This window comes from Hemitrygon akajei, chromosome 3, assembly GCF_048418815.1.
Source record: "Hemitrygon akajei chromosome 3, sHemAka1.3, whole genome shotgun sequence".
Lineage (NCBI taxonomy): Eukaryota > Metazoa > Chordata > Chondrichthyes > Myliobatiformes > Dasyatidae > Hemitrygon > Hemitrygon akajei.
In genome coordinates, this window is record NC_133126.1 from 198,261,271 (window position 1) to 198,284,541 (window position 23,271).

Genomic DNA, 23,271 nt, shown 5'->3' on the forward strand with positions numbered 1-23,271 from the left:
TCATTAACGAGGCGTTTTCACCCACTGGATGTCTCCGTTTGTTTTCGCACCATTCTCTGTAAACTCTGCTGTGCATGAAAATCCCAGGAGATCAGCAGATTCTGCGACGCTCAAACCAAAAATCATTCCATGGTCAATCACTTGGACCACATTTCATCCCGTTCTGATGTTTGGTCTGAACCACTGAAGCTCCTGACCATGTCTGCATGCTTTTATGCATCGAGTAGCTGCCACATGATTGGCTGATTAGACATTTGCATTAAAGAGCAGGTGCACAGATGTACCTAATAAAGTGGCCACTGCGTGTATGTCATCTCTGAATGTTTAACCCTTCCTACTCTCAGGTAATGTTCATGAAAATGTTGTGAGACAATCTACCACCACTAGTAAGAAAGAGAGGCTCTGTCCGTGACTGTAGGGAAGCACAGAGAGTCGAGGACACAACTGAGCACTCCACTCCATGGTCACTCTACACTCCTCACTGCGTCAGCAAAGCAGCCAGCATCATCAAGGTGCCCTCTCACCCCAGACATTCTGTAATTGAACCTACCTTTACCTGCACAATGTAAGCCTCTTTACTCCTCATTTAATCTCCCTACATTGTTTAGAGGGACCTCGGTGTCTGAGTCTGTAATTAGGCCATGAAACGCAGTCAGAGAATTAGGCCATCTGGCCCATCAAATCTGCAATGCCATTCTGTCATGGGCTGATTTATTAACCCTCTCAATCCTATAATGTCTCTTCCCCCCCCCTCCCCCCACCATGACCTTTGGAACCCTTACTAATCAAGAACCTTTCAATCTCCACATTAAATGTACCCAATGACTTGGCCTCCACTGCTGTCCATGGCAATCAATTCCATGGATTCTCTACCCTCTGGCTAAAGAAATTCCCCCTCATCTCTGTTCTAAAGGGATATACTAATTTTCTGGGACTGTACTCGCTGGTCCTAGACTCACGCATTATAGGAAATATCCTCTCCATATCCACTCTATCTAAGCCTTTCAAAATTCAATAGGATTCAATGAGATCCCTCCTCAGACTTCTGAACTCCAACGGGTACAGGCCCAGAGCCATCAAACGCTCCTCTTTTTCAGGATCATTCTCGTGAACCTTCTCTGGATTCTCTCCAATGGCAGCACATCCTTTCTCAGGTAAGGGGCCCAAAACTGCTCACCTTATTAACTGACCAATGCTTTATAACTTTGATAGGGGCAATGTGTCTCCACCACTCACTGAGCACAATCCAGGCGCCCACCACTCTGTGTGTGGGAACTCCCGTCACACACATTCTCCACTGAACGTATCCCCATCTCATCTTAAATGCATACCCTCTGGTGTTAGACTGTTCAATCCTGACAGAACGATACTGTCTATTCTGTCAGTGCTTCTCATCACCGTGTACTGGGCTAGAACTCCTTTACCACAACTGAGTGCCAATCCGAGTTAAGGCCTCCATAATGTACTGGTTAGGCACAGGAGTACATTCAGCCAGAGACTCATTCCACCGAGATGCAACACTGAGCGTCATAGGAAGTCATTCCTGCCTGTGGCCATCAAACTTTACAACTCCTCCCTCGGAGTGTCAGACACCCTGAGCCAATAGGCTGGTCCTGGACTTATTTCCACTTGGCATAATTTACTTATTATCATTTAATTATTTCTGGTTTTATTTTGCTATATTTCTACTCTATTCTTGGTTGGTGCAACTGTAACGAAACCCAGTTTCCCTCGGGATCAATAAAGTATGTCTGTCTGTCTGTCTGTGTGGGAGACACCGTTCAGGAGGCTACTAGTGCAGGAAGAGCAATCAAACAAGAACACAAGGTAAATTCAGTTACCTAATCAAAAGAATATATCATATCATTCTTAAAAATCTGGCCACTTTGTGGGGCACCTTCGCTCTGTCCGCAACAAACACGGATTTCCTGCGGCCAACTATTTTAATTCCAAACCCAGCTCCCATGCCAATTCATGGCCGCCTCTTCTGCCAAGATGACCCACTCTCAGGTTGGAGGAACATGTGTGTATCCTCCAACCTGATGGCACGAATATCAATTTCTCCAATTTCTGGTAATTTCTCCCCCTCCCCTTCCCTCTTCTTCTACTCCACCCGGGCTCCCCTCTTACCTTTTCTCTCTCCTCAGCTGCTGATCATCGTCCCCTGGCGCCCCTTCTCCTTCCCTTTCTCCCTTGGCCCACTCTCCTCTCCTATCAGATTCCTTCCTCTCCAGCCCTTTACCTTTCCCACCCATCACCTCCCCCGGGTGTCCCCTCCTCCCCCCCTTTCTCCCTTGGCCCACTCTCCTCTCCTATCAGGTTCCTTCTTCTCCATCCCTTTACCTTTCCCACCCATCACCTCCCCCGGGTGTCCCCTCCTCCCCCCCTTTCTCCCTTGGCCCACTCTCCTCTCCTATCAGGTTCCTTCTTCTCCATCCCTTTACCTCTTCCACCTATCTCTTCCCAGTTTCTTACTTCTTCCCCTCCTCCACCCACCTACCTTCCCCCTCACCTGGCTTCACCTATCACCTTCCAGCTTGTACTCCTTCCCCTCCACCCACCTTCGTATTCTTTCACCTTCCTTCCCAGTCCTGATCAAGGGTCTTGGCCCAAAATGTCGACTGCTTTTCCCTCTCCATAGGCGCTGTCTGACCTGCTGCGATCCTTCAGCATTTTTGTGTGTGGTACTCTTAAAACATCTGGATTGTCATACCAGGTAACTGAGACAGTGGCAGCCCAGACTCTTCTCCAGGGCAGTGAGCCCTGACCACGCCTGCAGTGTCCACACGTACAACCGCTGTCCCCATTGCTTGGGTCTCAACGTGGATGTTTTGCACAAAGCAGGTTCCACAGAAAGGGTTAAAGCATGGAGGACTCAGCCTGTAGCAACTCCTCGGGACACGAGTCAGTTGTGCTTGGCCGTTTCTCGTGGCCGATAAGACCATCGCGGGAGAACGACTGGTCATCTGAAACCAAAGGTCTAGGGAGATCCGAGGAACTGAGTTTCTTGTAGATCAGCCTGGAACTCTTTGCCGCAGGTGCCCGGGTTGCCCGTCGCGTGGGCAGGGAGACACGGAGCTGCTTCCAGAACTTGCTCTTGGGGTCCCGTGATTGCTCCCCTCTCCACTTGATAGTGGCCATCACAGCTTTCAGTCTCCTCAGCTCGGCCACCTGACTGACTTTCTCCACCGGGCGGAACTCCACCAGGATCACCCGGATCTGGCCTGTGCTGGCCATCCGCTCCATGCCTGCCCTTAGCTCCAGAAGCGCCTGGGTACCTGTAAGGAAAGAGTTAAATCTAATTCCTCCTTGGTACATGCCGAAATAAAGTTAGATTCTCTCAGACAAAATCATGTTAGCTTACAGGGGCTTTCAAGATTTTTTTTAATGTAAGATTGTTTGAAGCCTTTTCCAGTACACGTGTAAAATAGAACAAAATAATTGTTACTCCAGATATGGTTCATACTACAATTTGAGAGGGTGAAGCATAGCTCACACGTATCAGTATCGCAGTGGAATAAAGGGAATTACAGAGGCATGAGAGAGGAGCTTGCCCAGGTGGATTGGAGGGGGATACAGGCGGGAATGACAGCAGAGCAGGTTTCTGGGAATAGATCACAAGGTGCAGGTTAGAATGTCCCACAGAAGACTGACAGGGGAAGGCAACTGGCTAACATGGGAAGTTAAGGACTGCATAAAAGCCAAGGAAAAGGCTGAACAGGTAGCAAAAGTTGGACAGTTGGGAAGCTTTTAAAATCCGACAAAAGGCAACTGAAAAAACTATAGGAAGGGAAAAGATGAAATATGAAGGCAGACTAGCCAATAATATAAGCAGGATATGAAAAGATTTTTCAGTTGTATAAAGAATAAAAAGGTGAGAGTGGATATTGGACCACTCAAAAATGCTGGTGAGGTAGTAATGGGGGACAAAGAAATTTGCATCTGGCTTCACTGTGGAAGACACCAGCAGTGTGCCAGGGGTCCGTGAGTGTCAGGGAGCAGGAATGAGCGCCATTGCTGTTACAAAGGAAAAACTGCGAGGCAAACACAAAGGTCTTAAGGTGGATAAGTCACCTGGGCCAGATGGACGACATCCCAGAGTCCTGAGAGAGGTTGCTGAAGAGATAATGGATGCATTGGTCATGATCTTCAAGAATCACTTGATTCTGGCATGGTCCCGAAGGACTGGAAGATTGCAAATATCACTCCACTCTTTAAGAAGGGAGGAAGGCAAAAGAAGGAAATTATAGGCCAGCTGGCCTAACCTCAGTGGCTGGGAAAGTGTTGGAGTCTATTATTAAGGACGAGGTTTCGAAGTACTTGGAGACTAGTGATAAAATAAGTCAAAGTCAGCATGGTTTCTGTCAAGGGAAATCTTGCCTGACAAATCTGTTGGAGTTCTTCGAGGAAGTAACAAGCTGGGTGGACAAAGGTGAGGCAGTGGATGTCATTTCCTAGGATTTTCAGAAGGCATTTGATAAAGTGCCACACAAGATCTGATTAACAAGATGAAATCCTATGGCGTTACAGGAAAGATACTGGCATGGATAGCGAAATAGCTTACAGGCAGGAGGTAGTGCGTGGGAATAAAAGAGGCCTTTTCTGGATGGCTGCCAGTGACTAGTGGTGTTCCTCAGGGACCGCTACTTTTCACATTGTTTGTCAATGATTTAGATAATGGAATTGATGGTTTTGTGGCAAAGTTTGTGGATGATACGAAGATAGGTGGAGGGGTAGGTAGTGCTGAGGAAGCAATGCGATTGCAGCAGGACTTAGACAAATAGGCAAAAAAGTGGCAGATGGAATACAGTGTTAGGAAATGTATGATACTGTATTTTGGTAAAAGGAACAATAGTGCGGACTATTAACTAAATGGGGAGGAAATTCAAACATCAGAGGTGCTGAGGGACTTAGGAGTCCTTGTGTAAGACTCCCAGAAGTTGAGTCTGTTGTAAAGAAGGCAAATGCAATGTTGGCATTTATTTCAAGGGGGATAGAATATAAAAGCAAGGAGATAATGCTGAGGCTTTATAAGACACCAGTCAGGCTGCACTTGGAGTATTGTCAACAGTTTTGGGCCCCGTATCTCAGAAAGGATGTGTTGTCATTGGAGAGAGTCCAGTGGAGGTTCACAACAGTGATTTCTGGAATGAAGGGGTTAACATATGAAGAGCGTTTGGCAGCTTTGGGACTGGACTCCCTGCAATTTAGAAGAATGTGGGGGGTATTTCATTGAGACCTGCAGAATTTTGAAAGGATTGGATAGGGTGGATGTGGAGAGGATGTTTCCTATGGTGGGGGTATCCAGAAATGACGGGCACAGTCTCAAAGTTGAAAAGGAGACCCTTTAGAACAGAGCTAAGGAGGAATTTGTTTAGCCAGAGAGTAGTAAATATGTGGAATTGTGGTGTGGTGGAGGCCAAGTCCTTGGGTGTATTTAAGGTGGAAATTGATTGTTTCCTGATTGGTCAGGATGTTAAAGGATATGGTGAGAAGGCAGGTGTATGGGGTTGAGTGGGATCCGGGATCAGCCATGATGGAATGGCGGAGCAGACTCGATGGGCTGAATGGCCTAATTCTGCTGCTGTGTCTTGTGGTCTTCATCGCACAAAAAACACAATAAGTTAAAGAACGCAATAATAAAAAAACACAAAAATATAAATGCATAAGATAGTTTATATACATAGATTGATTGTATGTCCATAAAGTGACACTAGGCACAGGAGAGTCTCTACGTAAGCTGTCCAACAGGAAATGATCGGGAAGTGGAGGTTGGGGGGGTTAATGGGTGCAGGTGTTGATCAGCCTTACTGCTTGGGGATTATTTTGAGAAAGTACAAGAGAACCAGCCACAGCAAAGTTTTGAGAACTATAAGGGAGTACATTACCATGAATAATAGTGAAAAACATGAGTGGGTGGGGAAGTTGAGATCATTGTGCTGGTGCCGGTACATAATGCTTGGTAATGTCATGGGAAAGTACTAGTGCAAGGGGTTTGAAGGGTATCAAAAGTTGCAATTTCTTTGTGCAAGAGAGAGAGAGATTTTACGTATATAGAGAGACAGATGGAGAGACCATTTTTAGTGTTAAGTTGGAGAAGACAGGGACAGGATAGGGAAGATAGGGCACCACAGTAGCACAGCAATTAGCAGAGTTCAGAGTTCAATTCCCATGTGGATGTTGGTTTCCTCCAGGTGCTCCGGTTTCCTCCCACAGCCCAGAGGTGGTTAGTAGGTTGATTTGTGTCAGCTTTATTTGCAAATTGTTACACAAACGCCTCCTGCTGAATCAAAAAACGACGTGGAACAGATTTTAAAATAATTTTCATTACAGTACCGTTCGTCAGGTAGTTTGGGCTCAGCACCACCACCAGCCTGCGGCTCCTCCAGATACAGGCCAGGGTCTCGTCCGTGATGACTGGAGAAAATGGAAAAAGACAGGTCAGGGGGTTGGTGTAAAAGTCCACCGCGGGGACCACTGTACTTCCCAAAGTCTATTGGGAACGAAGAACTGACCTTCCCACAGCCCACCACCGGTTAGCCCACTGTGTTCCCACACAATGACATCTAGATAGGCACATGAATGTGAGGAGAATGGAGGGATATGGAATTGTGTAGGCAGAAGAGATGAGTTTAGTTGGCCATTTGATGACTAATTTAATTAGTTCAGCACAACATTGTGGGCCAAAGGGCCTGTTCCTTTGCTGTACCGAGGTAATACAACAAATGCAGAATAAAGGGTTTTGGCCCAAAACATCAACTGTACTCTTTTCCACAGATGCTGCCTGGCCTGCTGAGTTCCTCCAGCAATTTGTGTGTGTTGCTCGGATTTCCAGCATCTGCAGATTTTTTCTTGTTTATACGGAATAAAGTGTGCCAGTTACAGATAAAGTTCAGTGCAGGTAAACAATAAGGTGGAAAATCATAACAAGGTGGATTGTGAGGCTGAGTGCAATTTATCGTACTAGGGAACTACTTCATGGTCATACAGCATCAGGGTAGAGGCTGCTCCTGTGCCTATTGGTTTGTGTTTTCCGAACATCGACCAGTAGAGCTACAGAGAAAGTACAGAGCACTCGAACAATCATCAGGTAAGACAAAGATAATAAACTTGATTCTGATTCTGTAAAAGGTTCAAGTGAAATGTTTAGAAGATGATTGAGATTAAATATTAGGTTTATTTGTCACATGTACATCGAAACATTGAAACATAGATGGAGAATGAGGAGGGCATCTCATTGAAACCGATCAAATTTTGAAAAGTCTAGATAGAGTGGATGTGGAGGGGATGTTGGGGGAGTCCAAGACCAGGGGACACAGCCTCAGAATAGAGGGACGACATTTAGAATGGAGATTAGAAGGAATATCTTTCACCAGTGATGGTGAATCTGTGGAATTCATTGCCACAGGTGGCTGTGGAGGCCAAGTCATTGAGTGTATTTAAGGCAGAGGTTGGTAAGTTCTTGATTAGTCAGGGCATGAAGGGATATGGGGAGAAAACAGGAGATTTTGGGCTGAGAGGGAAAATGGATCAATCATTATGAAATGGCAGAGCAGACTCAATGGGCCAAATGGTCTAATTCTGATCCAATATGTTATGGTCTTACAAAGTGAGCTGTGTCGTTTTGCATCAAGCATCAACACAGTCCGATGGTGTGCTGGGGGTAGCCCACAAGAGTTGCCATGCTTCTCGCACCAACATAGCATGCCCACAACTTACTATTCCTAGCCCATTGTCCTTTGGCTGTGAAAGGAAACCGGAGCACCTGGAGGAAACCAAAAGGGTTATGAGGAGAACATACAAACTCCTTACAGACAGCAGCTGGAATAGAACCCGGGTCACTGGCACTGTAAAGTATTGCGCTAGCCACTGCACAACCATGCCATAATTTTAGATGGAGAGTAGGGTGAGGGAGATTATGAAGTGACAGTGGCGAAGAGGATGATTATCCGCTAGAAACCGCACACATACCTCCACCAGGCAAACTGTCCCGGTCGTAAATACAGATCTTGTAACCATACTCGTTTTCCAGGACAGTTTGAAGAGTCATCAGGACAAACTCCTCCTCTTCGGCGCTCCGTGCGTATGACACGTAGGCATCATATTCCTTCCCATCTGTAGAGCATACAAACACTGGCAGTGCACTAATGCTCAGCTGTCGACTGTTGTCCTCCCCTTGCACAGGGTCTGGTGTTAACTGGTCTGGGCCAAGGCTACACTACGGAGGGCACGACCACCAGAAAACATAGGAGCAGAAATTAGGCCATTCAGCCCATTGACTGCTCCACCATGACTCATTTACTATCTCTCTTAAACCCCATTCTCCTGCCTTCTCTCCATAACCTTTCATTCCCTTTCTAATCAAGAACCTATCAACCTCTACTTTAAATGTACCGCATGGCTTAGTATCCACAGTCATTTGTGACAATGATCCACAGCTTCACCACACTCTGGCTAAAGAAATTCCTCCCCATCTCTGGTCTAAAGGAATGTCCCTCTTTTCTGAGGCTGTGCCCTCAGGTCCTAGACTCCCCCAATTTATGAAACATCCTCTCCATATCCCCTCTATCCTGGCCTTTCAATATTTGATAGAATTCAGTAAGATCTCCCCTCATTCTTCTCAACTCCAGCAAGTATAGGCCCAGAACTATCAAATATTCCTTTCATTCTCGTGAACTTCCTCTGGACTCTCTCCAATGCCAGCATATCCTTTCTTAGAAATGGGACCCAAAACTGCTCACAATACTCCAAATTGTGGCCTGACTAATGCCTTATAAAGTTACATTCCTTGTGAGTTCACCAGAGAGCCAGGTCAGTTCTTGGTAAGTTCCATATAGTGGGCTCTGTGATCGACCCTGGCTTCAGGTAGATATGGACAGAGACTCTCTTGCTAGCAGTCTCACTACACCAAGTGCATCATCCTAACACTGTCACTCCAGTCCCCAACCCCCTGCAAAATTAGTTTAAACCCACCTGAATGGCTCTCTCCTCCAATGACCTTAAAATTATTTCCCAGGCCACTTCCAACAGAGAAAAAGTCTCTGGCGGTTCACTCGATCTATGTCCCTTATCATCTCCCACTCCTCTATTAAGTCATCTCTTGTCCATCACCCCAAAGAGAAAAGCCCGGGCTCACTCAACCTGTCCTCATAAGACACACTCTCTAGTCCAGGCAGCATCCTGGTAAATCTCCTCTTTGCCCTCTCTAACATCCTTCCTATAATGAGGCAACCCGAACTGAACACAATACTCCAAATTGTGGTCTAACCGGAGAGTTATAACTCTGATTGTTAAACCCTGGTTGACCTAAAACGGGTGAGTGGGGACTAGATGGACTGAAGGGTCTGTTTCTGTGCTGTCATGCTCTGTGATTCAATGACTGTGTGGAAGGATAGATGACTCACCTCCTATCGTTTCATCAGTGCCAAAGTACAATCTGTAGAACAGAACGATTTCAATCCACCAGAAGTGATATACAACGACTGATGTGACGATGATCAGCAGCGTGACCCCCAGTGCACAGCCGAGTCCAATCGCATAGCTGGGCCCTAGGTTCGGACAGATGAGAAGATGTGGGTTAAAGGGGAAAGGACAGCAGAAGGAGTAAGGAAGGAAAAAGTCAAAAATCTCTGCAGATTCTGGAAATCTGAAATAAAAAACCAGAAGCACTGGGGAGAAAAGCTCTGTAGGGCAGGCAGCATTGCAGGGATAGGAACTGTCAATATTTCCATTCCAGGACCATTGCAGAAATCGATTCGAAATGTTGACAACTCCCTTGATCAAAATCAGAATCAGAATCTGAAGTTTCCCCTATAGATGCTGCTTAACCTGCCGAGTCCCCAAGAAGATAACATGTTGTTCCCGTATGTAAAGGACTGTTAGCTTAACACAGGTTCGATTCCTGCCACTGTCTGTAAGGAGTGTGTACCTTCTTCCCATGACATGTGGGTTTCCTCTGGGTTCTCTGGTTTCCTCTCACAGTCCAAAGACGTATGGGTTAGTGGGTTAGATACAATGAACACTTGACCTCACAATCTACCTCATTACGTTCTTGCACCTTTTTGTCTACCTGAACTGCACTTTCTCTGGAACTGAAACAGTTTATTCTGCATTCTCATTATTTCTCTTTGTTCTACCTCAATGCACCATGTAATGAATTGATCTGTATGAATGGTACATAAAGATTAAATTAAATAATTAGTGATCAACTTCGCTTAATTGTCACATGAACATTGAGGCATCAAAATATACCACAGTGTCTTCCATTGCTTGCATCAAACACCAACATCTTCCACGGATGGGTGGGGGCGGCCTGTTGTCGTCAAGGCCATAAGACCATAAGATATAGGAGCAGAATTGGGCCATTTGTCTCATTAAGGCTGCTCCGCCATTTCATCACATCCCTTCATGCCCTGACCAATCTAGAATCATTTAACCTCTGCCTTAACCTTACCCAACGAGTTGGCCTTCACAGTTGCCAGAGGCAATGATTTCTACAGCGTCAGTACATTTTGGCCACATAGTATTCCCACAGCTTAATCACCCCAACTGTACTTCTTTGGGATGTGGGAGGAAACCGGAGCACCTAGAGGAAATCCACACGGTCATGGGGAGACACACAAACCCATTACAGACAGTGGTAGGAATTGAACCTGGGTCCCTGGTACTCTAAAGTGTTCTGCTAACCACTGAGCTGCCGTGCCACCCATTCCAATTCCAATTCCAATCCCAATCCCAATTCCAAGTTCAGGTACCTTTCCAGACTAAAACCGCTTGGATACTTTTGGATCCCTTGCTGTTCTGGGCAAGGCAGGTGTAGTTCCGCTGAATGTCAGCCCTTGTCACCTCTCGGATGTTCAGAGTACTGGTAATTCTCTTGTCCCTGAGTCGCTGCTTCTCTTCACTGGGAGAAGGAAAGAAAACCATTGACATGTTAGACAATTATTGACATGAAAGACAATTCATTGAAAGTGGCGTCACAGGTAGATCGGGTCATAAAGAAAATCAAAAAAGTATTGAGTACAGGAGATGGGATGTTATGTTGAAGTCGTATAAGACATTGGTGAGGCCTAATTTGGAGTATTGTGTGCAGTTTTGGTGTCTGACCTTAGGAAAGAGGTAAGTAAGGTTGAAAGAGTAGTGGTGAAATTTCTACTCTAGAGTCGAAACACAGTAGCGACAAAGAGGTGATAGACACCAGACTCGGCAATGGTGGTAGAAAATAGTGTGGCTTTGGGCTCAAATATTAAACTAGGGCTTGCTCCACTTCGAAAGCCTTAGCTCTGCCTCAGCTCCACAAACGCTGTCTGACCCACTGAGTAATCTTGGCATTTTTTGTTTTAAATCTGATAATCTGATTTCTGACATCTGTAAAAATGTCAACAAAATAGAGAGAGTACAGAGAAGATTTACTAGAATGTTACCTGGGTTTCAGCACCTAAGTTACAGGGAAAGGCTGAACAGGTTAGGTCTTTATTCTTTGGAGCATAGAAGGTTGAGGGGGGACTTGATAGAGGTATTTAAAATTATGAGGGGGATAGATAGAGTTGACATGGATAGGCTTTTTCCATTGAGAGTAGGGGAGATTCAAACAAGAGGACATGAGTTGAGACTTAGGGGGCAAAAGTTTAAGAGTAACATGAGGGGGAATTTCTTTACTCAGAGAGTGGTAGCTGTGTGGAATGAGCTTCCAGTAGAAGTGGTAGAGGCAGGTTCGGTATTGTCATTTAAAGCAAAATTGGATAGGTATATGGACAGGAAAGGAATGGAGGGTTATGGGCTGAGTGGGACTAGGTGAGATTAAGTGTTCGGCACGGACTAGAAGGGCCGAGATGGCCTGTTTCCGTGCTGTAATTGTTATATGGTTATATATGTCTTTGCTGGTATTTCACTGGGTTCTGCAATCTCTGACTGAGCAGTCATGAGGCTCCCACTCGTTTCCTGAGAAGACTGATACAAGCAAGACTCTTCCCCACCCCCCAACTGCACAAATTCTAACTAATTTGTGTGGGAGCGCCATCGAAAGTGACCTAACAAGCTGCATCGCGGTCTGGTATGGGAGTTGCAAGGCAGCGGACTGTAAAGTCTCTAAAAGGATTGTGAGGACTGTTTAGAGGATCATCGCGGTCCCTCTTCCACCCATCGGAGATATCGATCAGGACAGTGCCCACGGCATTACCAGTGATCCCTCCCATATGTCCAACTGTCCCTTTGACCCTCCCTCCCCCCCACTGTCAGACAGGAGGTACTGTAGCATTAGGTCAAGGACTGTTAGGATGGGAAACGGTTTTCTCCTGCAGACTGTAAACCTACTGATCTCTCTGCCATCACCCAGGTCTCATCACTAGCGTTAGTCATGTTAAACCATTTACCTTTTTAAACGTGTCATAAACGCACCTTAATTGTTAATTTATGTGTGGTAATATTACTTTGTGTAGTGTGTGAGTTATGTGTACTGGACTGTGCACCTTGGTCCGGAGGAATGTTGTTTCGTTTGGCAGTATTCATGTGTAAGGCTGAATGACGATAAACTGGAACTTGAACCTAAATACAGAGATGGAATATGAAGACAGCTCAGAGAAAGGTACCTCAGAAATACTTGCATAGCTGGTGCCAATTCCTCTGCCTGTCTCCCATCAACAGACCACTGGACTGTTGTGGGTGACTCCAGGATGTAATGGAAGAATGCACTGCAGGTTAAATTTACTTCCTGACCTGGACAAGAATTGAACACTAAAGGTTAATGTACAGAGGAAATAAGACCATAATAGACCATAAGACATTGAGGATGAATTAGGCCATTCAGACCATTGAGTCTGCTCTGCCATTCCATCATGACTGATTTATTCTCCCTCTCAACCCCATTCTCCTGCCTTCTCCTCGCAACCTTTGACACCCTTACTGATTAAGAGCCTCTCAACCTCTGCTTTAAATATACCCAATGACTTGGCCTCCACAGCTGTCTGTAGCAATGAATTCCACAAATTCATCACCCTCTGGCTGAAGAAATTCATCTTCATCTCTGTTCTATTTTGAGGTTGTGCCCTCTGGTCCAAGACTCTCCCACTAAAGGAAACATCCTCTACATGTCTACTCTATTTAGGCCTTTCAATATTTGATAGGTTTCAATGAGATTCCCCTGTCATTCTTCTTCCAGTAAGTACAGACAAGAGAGAATCTGCAGATTCTGGAAATCTGAGCAACACACACACAAAATGCTGGAGGAACGCAGCAGGCCAGGCTATTTTTCTATGGAAAAATGTACAGTCGATGTTTCGGGCTGAGACCCTTTGGCAGGACTGAACTAGTCAAAGACCCTACTCAAGGACAGACAAACAACCAATATGCAAAAGACAATGAAATTTGCAAATACAAAAAAGAGAATAACTATTAATAATAATAATAATAAATAAGCAATGAGTATCGAGAACATGAGATGAAGAGTCTTTGAAAGTGAGTCTATAGGTTATGGGAACACTTCTGTGTTGGGGTGAGTGAAGTTATCCCCTCTGGTTCAAAAGCCTGATGATTGCGGGGTAATAACTGTTTCTGAACCTCCACCATCAGATTTCTGAATGGACAATGAACCAAACCATGGAAACAACCTCACTATTTTTACTCTTTTTGCACTATTTATTTAATGTAATTATTTGTAATTTTTAATATTTTTCTTTCTGTAACTTATATGGCTGGGAACTGGGAACTGCAGACAGCCACAGTGGACGTGCAGGATGACTCTTTATATTGTGAGGATAGACAGTACTGCTGTCAGAGTCAAAGCCAATTTACTATCAGAGTGCTTACAGTATGTGTCTCATGAACTGTCTCAGCGTGAAATGTCGACTGGGCATTCATTTCTATCGATGCCGCCTGGCCTGCTGAGTTCCTCCAGCATTTTGTGTGTGTTGCTCTGGATTTCCAGCATCTGCAGTGTCTCTTGTGTTTATGTTACCATATACTACCTTGAGATTGTCTTTATTGCAGGCATTTAAAGGAAAGTGAACAAATACAATAGGATTTATGAAGAACTATAAATAACAAGGACTACGTTGAAAGTGGCGTCACAGGTACAGAGGGCGTGAAGAGAGCTTTTGGCACATTGGCCTTCATACATCAAAGTACTGAGTACAGGACATGGGATGTTATGTTGAAGTTGTATAAGATGTTGCCGGGACTGGATGATCTGACTTATGAGGTAAGTTTGAATAGGTTAGGACTGTAGCTTTAGAACACAGAAGATTGAAGTGCAATTTGGTAAAATAATACAAAATTATGAGGGGCATAGATAAGGTAAATGGAAGCAGGCTTTCCCACTTAGGTTAGGTGAGACTATAACTAGAGGTCATAGGTCAAGGGGGAAAGATGAAATATTTAAGGGGAACATGAGGGAAAACTTCTTCATTCAGAGTGTGGAATGTGCTGCCAGCGCAAGTTGTGAATGTCATTTTGGTTTAATGGCTTAAGAGAAGATTGGATAGGTAGACCGATGGGAAGCGTATGGAGGGCTATGGTCTAGATGCTGGTCAAATGGACTAGGCAGTTTAAATGGTTTGGCATTGTCTAGCTGGGCCAAAGGGCACGTCTCTATGATTGAAAAACTGTGCAAAAGAATATAAATTAGGCAAATAATAAAAAAAGTAAATAAATAATATTGAGAACATGAGTTGTAGACTCCTGGAAAGTGAGTCTGTAGGACGACTAGAACCAGGGGCTTACTGTCTCAGTGACAGGTGCACCATGCAGAACTGAGATGGGGAGAATGCTTTTTTCTCTCAAAGGTTTTGGAATAACGGAGGCTGATTGTTTGAGATCATTCAAACCAGAGATAGATAGATTTCAGGATATAAAAGGACGCGTGGTTAGTGTGGGAAAATAGCGCCAAGGTCAAAGATCAGCCGTGGTCTTGATGAATGTTAGCGTAGATCAAAGGACAGGATGGCAGAGTGCTGCTCCCAATTCTTATGTTAATGTCTCTGTTTGTGTGTGCAGCCTTGGTATTTATGCATGCCACCATTAACCCACAATGTTGTGAGGCCACTAATCAAGAGCAAGAGATTATGTTAAAAATTCCATCTGGACCCCAAGGTTCATGGCCAGGAACAGCTCTCCGAGGCTGTGTTTGAACGCACAGCATGATGGGGGATCTTGGTGTGTCAGCAAGTCTCAACGGTCAGTGTTTCAAGTTGACACCCTTCATCAGAACTTTAGAGTCATGTTGTACTGTCCATATTTCTCAACTGTAATAGAAAGTGTCCAATCCAGCTTGGTATGGTAACTGTTCTACCTGTGACCACAGGAAAATACAGGGTTGTGGACACAACTCAGCAGATTATGCAAACCTGACTCCCCTCCATGGACTCTGTCTACACTTCTCACTGTCTCTGTAAATCAGCCAACATTGTCAAAGACAGCATCAACCTCAGACGCTCTCACTTTTCACCCTTCTGTTGGGCAGATAAAAAAGCCTGAAAGCACATGGTACCACCAGGCTCAAGGACAGCTTCTACCCCGCTGTTATAGTATGACAAGATGGACTCCTGACTTCACCATCTACCTTGTGATCTTGCACCTTATTGACCACCTGCACTCCATTTTTATTTATTTTTTTGTTCTTTAAGATATAGACTATAAGATTGAGAGTTAGGCCATTTGGCCCACTGAGTCTGCCATTTCATCATGGCTGATCCATTTTTTCTTTCAGCCCCAATCTCTTGCCTCCATGCCCTGACCAATCAACAAGCTATCAACCTCTGCCTTAAATATACATAAAGACGTGGTCTCCAGAGCTGCCTGCGGCAGCGGATTCCAGAAATTCACCACTCTCTAACTAAGGAAATCCCTCTTCATCTCCTTTCTAAAAGGATTCCCCTCTATTCTGAGGCTGTGTCCTCTGGTCTTAGAATCTCCCACTATAGGTTTCAATGAGGTCACCCCTCATTCTTCTGAATTCCAGTAAATACAGGCCCAGAGCCATCAAGTGTTCTTCATCTGACATGCCATTCAATGCTGGAATCATTTTCGTGAACCACCTTTGAACCCTCTCCAGTTTCACCACATCCTTTCCAAGATAAGGGGCCCAAACCGGCTCACAATACTCCAAGTGAGGTGCCAGCCAGACAGACAGACAGACATACTTCATTGATCCCGAGGGAAATTGGGTTTCGTTACAGCCGCACCACCAAGAATAGTGAAGAAATATGGCAAATATAGCCACTGGTACATTATAAAATCTCAACATGACATCCTTGAAATGAGTGCTAACAATGCATCTGCCTTTCTCACCACCAACCCAACCTGCAAATTAACCTTCAGGGAATCCTGCACAAGGACTCACAAGTTGCTTTTCACCTCAGTTTCTTTCTCCATTTAGAAAATAGTCAACCTTTCCGTTTCTTCTACCAAAGTGCATGACCATGCTCTTTACTACACTGTACTCCATCTGCCATTCTTTGCCCATTCTCCTAATCCATCTAAGTCCTCTTGTAGCCTCTCTGCTCCCTAAAAACGACCTGCCCCTCCACCTATCTTCATATCATCTGCAAACTTTGCAACAAAGCCATCAATATCATCATCCAAATCATTGACATATAATATAAAACAAATCAGTCCCAAAATAAGACACCTGTTGAACACCAATCGTCACTGGCAGCCAGTTGGAAAAGTCTCCCTTTATTCCCACTCTTTGCCTCCTGCCAATCAGCCACTGCTTTATCCATGCTAGAAGCTTTCCTGTAATACCATGGGTTCGTAGCTAGTTCAGCAGCCTCATGCAAGACACTTCGTCAAAGACATTTTGGAATTCCAAGTACACAACATCAACCGATTATCCATTGTCTATTCTACTTGTTACTTCTTCTAAGAATTCCAACAGATTTGTCAAGCAAGATTTTCCCTCGAAGAAACCATGCTGACTACAGCCTATTTTATCATGTGCCTCCAAGTACCCTGAGACCTCGTCCTTAACAATTGAGTCCAACATCCTTCTGACCACTGAGGTCAGACTAACTGGTCTATAATTTCCTTTCCTCTGTCTCTCTTCCTTCTTGAAGAGTTGAGTGACATTTGCAGTTTTCCAGTCTTCTTGAACCATTCCAGAATCTATTGATTCTTGAAAGATCACTGCTAATGCCTTCACAATCTCTTCAGCCACCTCTTTCAAAACACCAGGGTGTACACCATCCAGCCCAGGTGACTTATCTAACTTCAGTCCTTTCAGTTTCCCAAAGAAACTTCGATCTAGTAATGGTGTCTTCACACTCTTCATGCCCCCTGACATGTGGAACTTCCACCCTACTGCTCGTGCCTTCCACAGTGAAGACTGATGCAAAATACTTATTCAGTTCATCCGCCATTTCCTTGTCCTCCATTACTAACTCTCCAGCATCGTTTTCCAGTGGTCTGATATCCATTCTTGCCTCTCTTTTATACTTTATATATCTGAAGAAACTTTTGGTCCACTCTTTAATATTATTGGCTAGCTTTCTTTTGTATTCTATCTTTACCTTCTTAATGACCTTTTTTAGTTGTCTTCTGATGGTATTTAAAAGCTTCCCAATCCCCTAACTTCCCACTAATTTTTGCTCTATATAAGCCCTTTCCCTGGCTTTTATGTTGGCTTTCACTTCCCTTGTTAGCCATGGTTGTGTCATCTTGCCAATGGAATACTTCTTTTTCTTTGGGATGTATATATCCTGTGTCTTCTGAATTGCTTCCAGAAATTCCAGCCATTGCTGCTCCGCCACTATCCCTGTCAGTGTTCTTCTCCAATCAATTCTAGTCAACTCCTCTGTCATGCCTCTGTATATCCTTTACTCCACTGTAATACTGATACATCTGACTTTAGCCTCTGCTTCTCAAATTTCAGAGTGAAGTCGATCATGTTATGGTCACTTACCCCTAAAGGTTCTTTTACCTTAAGCTTCCTAATTAATTCCGATTAATTGCAGTCCAAAATAGCTGGTCTCATAGGCACTCTACAAAATCCCCCTCTTGGAATCCCACACCAACCTGATTTTCCCAATCTACCTGCATATTGAAATCCCCATGACAATTGTAACATTGCCCTTTTGGCAGGCATTCTCTATCCCCCACTGTAACTTGTACACCACATCCTTACTGCTGTTTGGGGTCTGTATATAACTCCCATCAGGGCCTCTCTACCCCTGCAGTTCCTTCACTCAATCCATGATGATTCAACTATTTCCGAACCTATGTCACCTCTCTCTGATTATTTCATTTTTTACCATCAGAGCAACACCACCCCCTCTGCCTTCCTGCCTGTCCTTTTAATACAGTGTGTATCCTTAGACATTAAACTCCCAGCTATAATCTTCTTTCAGCCTACGACATCACACTTGCCAATCTACAGCTGTACCGCAAGTTCACTGACCTGATTTCACACACCGCACACATTCACCTTTTCCAACTTTATCCGCCTTTTATGTTGCAACTCATCTTCTTAATTTTGCTCTCTCATCTGCCTCTCTTTGCTAGGTGTCTCACTGCACATTACCTCTGTTTATAAACCAACTACCTCATCCTCAACACTATCACACCGGTTCCCATCCCCCTGCCAAATTAGTTTGAACCCACCCGAACAACTCTTAGCTGTAACCAGTCCCTTTTGTACAGGTCATACCCACCCCAGAAGAGATCCCAATGATCCATAAATCTGAACCCCTGCCCTCTGCACCAGTTCCTCAGCCATATCATCTTATTCATACCCTCACATGGCACAGGCAGGAATCCAGAGATTAATACCCTAGAGAGTCTGTTTCTCAGCTTTCTACCTAACTCCCTAAAATTTCTCTTCAGGACCACCTCACCTTGTCTACCTATGTCACTGATGCGACTATAGACAATAGACAATAGGTGCAGGAGTGGGCCATTCGGCCCTTCTATGTACCAAGACTTCTGGCTGCTGGCCCTCAGCATTGAGAATTCCATGGTCACGATCTGAGCCATCCCTGATCCTGGCACCAGGGAGGCCTCATACCATCCAGGTGTCCCTATCGCACCCACAGGACCTTGTCTCGGTTCCTCTGACTGAGGAATCTCCTGTCAACTCTGCAGTCCTTCTCACCTCTCTGCTCTTCTGAGCCACATGACCAGACTCAGTGCCAGAGACCCCATCACAGTGGCCCCCACTGGTAGGTTGCCCCCTCAATAGTCTCTAAAGTTGTATAACTGTTATTGAGGGGAACAGCCACAGGTTACTCTGTACCGGTTGTGCTTTCCCCCACCTTTTCCTCACAGTCACCCAGTAAACCTGTCTCCTGCAACCTAAGGGTGACTTCCTCCCTGTAGTTCTTGTCCATCACCTGCCCGTTCCCCGGTACGAGTCAAAGGTCATCAAGCTGCAGCTCCAGCTCCAGTTCCTTAACACGTTCTGTCTGGAGGGGCAGTTCTGTGCACCTGGTGCAGATGTGTTTATCAGGGAGACTGGCAGTTTCCTGGACTTCCCACATCCCACACACACTACAAAACCCTGCCCTGGAGCACTATGCAATGAGAGAGAGTGAGAGAGAGCAGAGAGAGAGTAACTTGCAAGACAATGTACCTCGCCTAAGCCTGATGAGCCAGACTGGCACAATCCAAAAGAATGGCTGCGCCGCTTACACTTGAACTATTCTTATTGGCCCTGTCTAAGTGGTCACTCCTCAAATCAGGAAAATTGCCGCAAAACTCTGCTTTCAAAATCTCGATTGCCGCCCTGATTAAAAAGTAGCTCTTTTCGCGCACCCCTGGTGTAGATTATCCAACTTTTAACATAACATTTTACTCTGCGTTTTGTTATTATTTTCCCTTCTACTACTTCAATGATCTGATCTGTATGAAGAGAATGCAAGACAAGATTTTCACTGTACACGCGACAATCATAAACCAATTTGCCAGCTGCAATTGTACACCCCGGCCAGCTGGTGGTGCCGTCGAGCAGTATGCCTCGCTTTCATATTCTTGTCCTGTTGAAATGAACACTGAAAATGCAATTAAATTCGTTACTACAAGCTCACCTTGTAAGATAATCTTAAGGGACCTCCTTAACTGCAGCACAGTTATAGAGAAAGCAAATAACGTGCAAAGGCCACGACGACGTAGCTTCGGAGATCGTGGGCACTTGCCTCTCCATCTTCAAAATACTATGCCTAGGAAGGCAGTATCCATCATGAAGTACCCCCGGCACTCAAAACATGCTCTCTCTCATTACTACCATCCGAGAGGAGGTAAGGGAGCCTGAAGAAACACTCAACATTTTAGGGACATCTTCTTCCTCTATGTCATAATATTTCTAAATGGTCCTTAAACTCATGTATATTACCTCTCAAATTTTGCTCTTTTTTTCCACAGTTTTGGGGTCCGTATCTAAGGATGGATATGCTGCCATTGGAGAGGGTCCAGAGGAGGTTCACGAGCTATCCCGAAAATAAAGGAGTTAACGTATGAGGAGCATTCGATGGCTCTGAGCCTGTATTCACTGGAGTTTAAAAGAATGGGGGGGGGGGGGGCGATCTTATTAAAACTTATCCAATATTTGAAAGGCCTAGATAGAGCACAGGTTCTTGATTAGTCAGGGTGTCAAAGGTTGTGGGCCGAAGGCAGGAGAATCAGGTTCAGTGGGATAATAAATCAGCCATGTTGGAATGGTGGAGCAGACTCGATGGGCCGAATGGCCGAATTCTGCTGCTATGTCTTATGGACTTACGTCAAATTCACAGACAACTCACTGGCACTTGTTGGCAGAAAGCAAACATCAGCCGACAGAGCGAACAAACCCACCGTACTCCACTTCCACTCGAAGGCCTGCAGCTGGTTGGTTTAGAATCGGGGGCTTCAGTTCACGCTGGCTACCTGCAGTGAGAGAAAATCGCCCGGCAGGAATTAGCGGCATGGCATGCGATCTATCAGACATTACCCATGACAAAAAGAAAGCAAGATACTTCAGAAAACAGTGGACTCTGTGCACTACATGACAGGCACATCCCCATCACTGGTGGTATCTACAGGAGGTGCTGCCTTAAGAAGGCAACATTCATCATCAAAGATCCCCACCACCCGGGCCATGCCACCTTCTCACAGCTGCCATCGGGCAGGAGGTACAGAAGCCTGAAGTCCCACACCACCAGGTTTAAGAACAATTACTTCTTTTCAACCATTTGGCATAACTGTAATCACTATGGGTTAGCACTATGAGCACCTTGATCACTTCCATGACATTACTTGTAAATCTTGTGTACAATTTGTGTTTTTCTTGTGAATTTTGCCTATCTGACACTCTGTGCCTGTGAGGCTGATGCCAGTAGGCTTTTCATGCACTTGTGCAGATGACTTTGAGGCACAACCATATTATGGGAGAGGGGGAATGTTACATCAATTCGATAGATTCAATGCTAATGTGGTCAAGGTCAAGTTCATTGTTGTTCAGGTTGAGGATCCCGTATCTGAAATGCTCGAGGCCGGAAATGTTTCGGATTTCAGATTTTTTGGGGATTTTGGTATACTTGCATCTGTATGATGAGATACCTTGGGGACGGGACCCCAGTCTAAACATGAAATCCATTCACATCTCTCATCGACAGCTTATGTACAGCCGGTGTGCAGCTCACAGAGTGAACGGTCTGCAGTCTGATGTGATGGAGTCGGGCCCTCCACAGACTGTCGGAATTGAGCGACCTCTCCCAACCATGTCTATTACCGGGTTCCAGCACTGCGATTAGCTTCATATCCGCCATTGATTTCAAAGAGTCACCCATTCTACAGCAACTATGATGGGAGGCAGCTCGGTTCATACAATATTTTAATAATAATGTGCATTAAACAATACCTTCAATTTTCAGTTTGTCATGATAGATCGTTGCTTGCTTTATGATCAGCACACCGTTAGGTGGCATTATGGTCACACTGATGCTGACGAATCCACTTTTTCAGCTGAGGCCCTTTGTTGATCGGTGTCGACCATGGGTGTCGTGATCTAGCTGTCTACATGATATCCAAGTCCCCGCAGTACGATAGGGAGAGCGAGCTGTCGCCCACGCAGCAGGCTCCCCCTCTCCACTCAGCTGATGAAGCCAAAGGAAGGGCAGAGACTGCAGTTTTGCACCAGCAGGGTCCCAGGAGTTACCAGTCAGCATTGAACTCAACGTCGGATTGCCTTGGGGACTCGGAGCTCTGGAGCTTAACACAGGACTTACAGGACTTACATCCAAAGCCTTCCTCAGCTTTGCCCCTTCTTGCAGTAGAAACAGTTCGACTGGGCTTAGCAGCTAAGCCACACATGAAGGCCAGGAGCTGGACTTGCTTGCCAGAGTCTACTTGAGGTGCACGCTACTCGCACCATCTAATAGGGACTGGGAGCTTATTGCCATCACCATCCCTAGCTATAACAATTTTAACGAGCCTCCACAAGATTGAGACCTTCAATCTTCACTTGATGCATTAACTTCAGTTCATTATATAGGTGAAGCCACTTCTCAGAGCTGTGTGAAGTGCAGAAGCCCATCACCTGAGACCTTTTCCAGCAGCTTGTGGAATTTTCCATTTGTGACATCATTCAGTGAACGTGCTCTCGTGTGCGACTGTTGGCCCTGTGTTTCAGCACCTTGACTCCCACAGGGACGCTGTCTCATTTGGCTGTATTCATCAGCATTCGTGTATGGGTTGAATGACAGTTAAACGTGAATTGAATTGAACTGAATCATGCTTGCACTCAAAACATTTTGGATTTGAGATTTCCGGATTTTGAAGTTTGGGACAAGGGGGTGCTCAAGTCAACCATATACCATGTATACCACCAAAATGGACCTGGTGTACAACACAGTGGAATGGATGGGTTGATACCTTGTGGTGATATCGAGTAACACACACAAAATGAATAAACTGCTGATGTGTCGGGCTGAGTTAACATTGAATTCTCCTTCCAGTACAAAAATAGGAAGTAGAATTGAAGTGGTTGGCACTGGGAAATCACTCTTTTTGTGGTGGGCGGAGAGAAGGTCCTCAGTGAAGCAGTCTCCCGATCTACGTTGGATCTCACCAATATACAGGAGGCCACACCAGGAGCACTGGATACGGCAGATGAGCCCAACATACTCATAGGTGAAGCACTGCCTCACCTGGAAGGACTGTTTGGGGTTCTGAATGGTAGTGAGGGAGCAGGGGCAGGTGTGGCACTTGTTCTGCTTGCAAGGCTAAGTGCCAGGAGGGAGATCAGTGGGGAGGGTTGAATGAACAAGAGAGTCGTATTGCGAGCAATCCCCGTGGGGGGAGGTGGAAGGT

General features: G+C 45.2%; 1 protein-coding gene across 2 annotated transcripts in view; it reads right to left on the reverse strand.

Moving 5' to 3' along the window:
• Positions 1–2,378: 2,378 nt before the first annotated feature.
• LOC140725781 (interleukin-1 receptor accessory protein-like) overlaps positions 2,379–23,271 on the reverse strand; it is a 61,813-nt gene continuing 40,920 nt past the window's right edge. For both annotated transcript variants that reach the window (XM_073041682.1, XM_073041681.1), the window contains exons 7-13: positions 20,776–20,847; positions 12,588–12,714; positions 10,755–10,903; positions 9,405–9,548; positions 7,972–8,115; positions 6,337–6,417; positions 2,379–3,278 (exon numbers count right to left, since the gene is read on the reverse strand). In XM_073041682.1, coding sequence (XP_072897783.1) covers positions 2,860–3,278; positions 6,337–6,417; positions 7,972–8,115; positions 9,405–9,548; positions 10,755–10,903; positions 12,588–12,714; positions 20,776–20,847 — 1,136 coding nt within the window. In that variant the 3' untranslated portion in view covers positions 2,379–2,859. The remainder of the gene's footprint in view (positions 3,279–6,336; positions 6,418–7,971; positions 8,116–9,404; positions 9,549–10,754; positions 10,904–12,587; positions 12,715–20,775; positions 20,848–23,271) is intronic.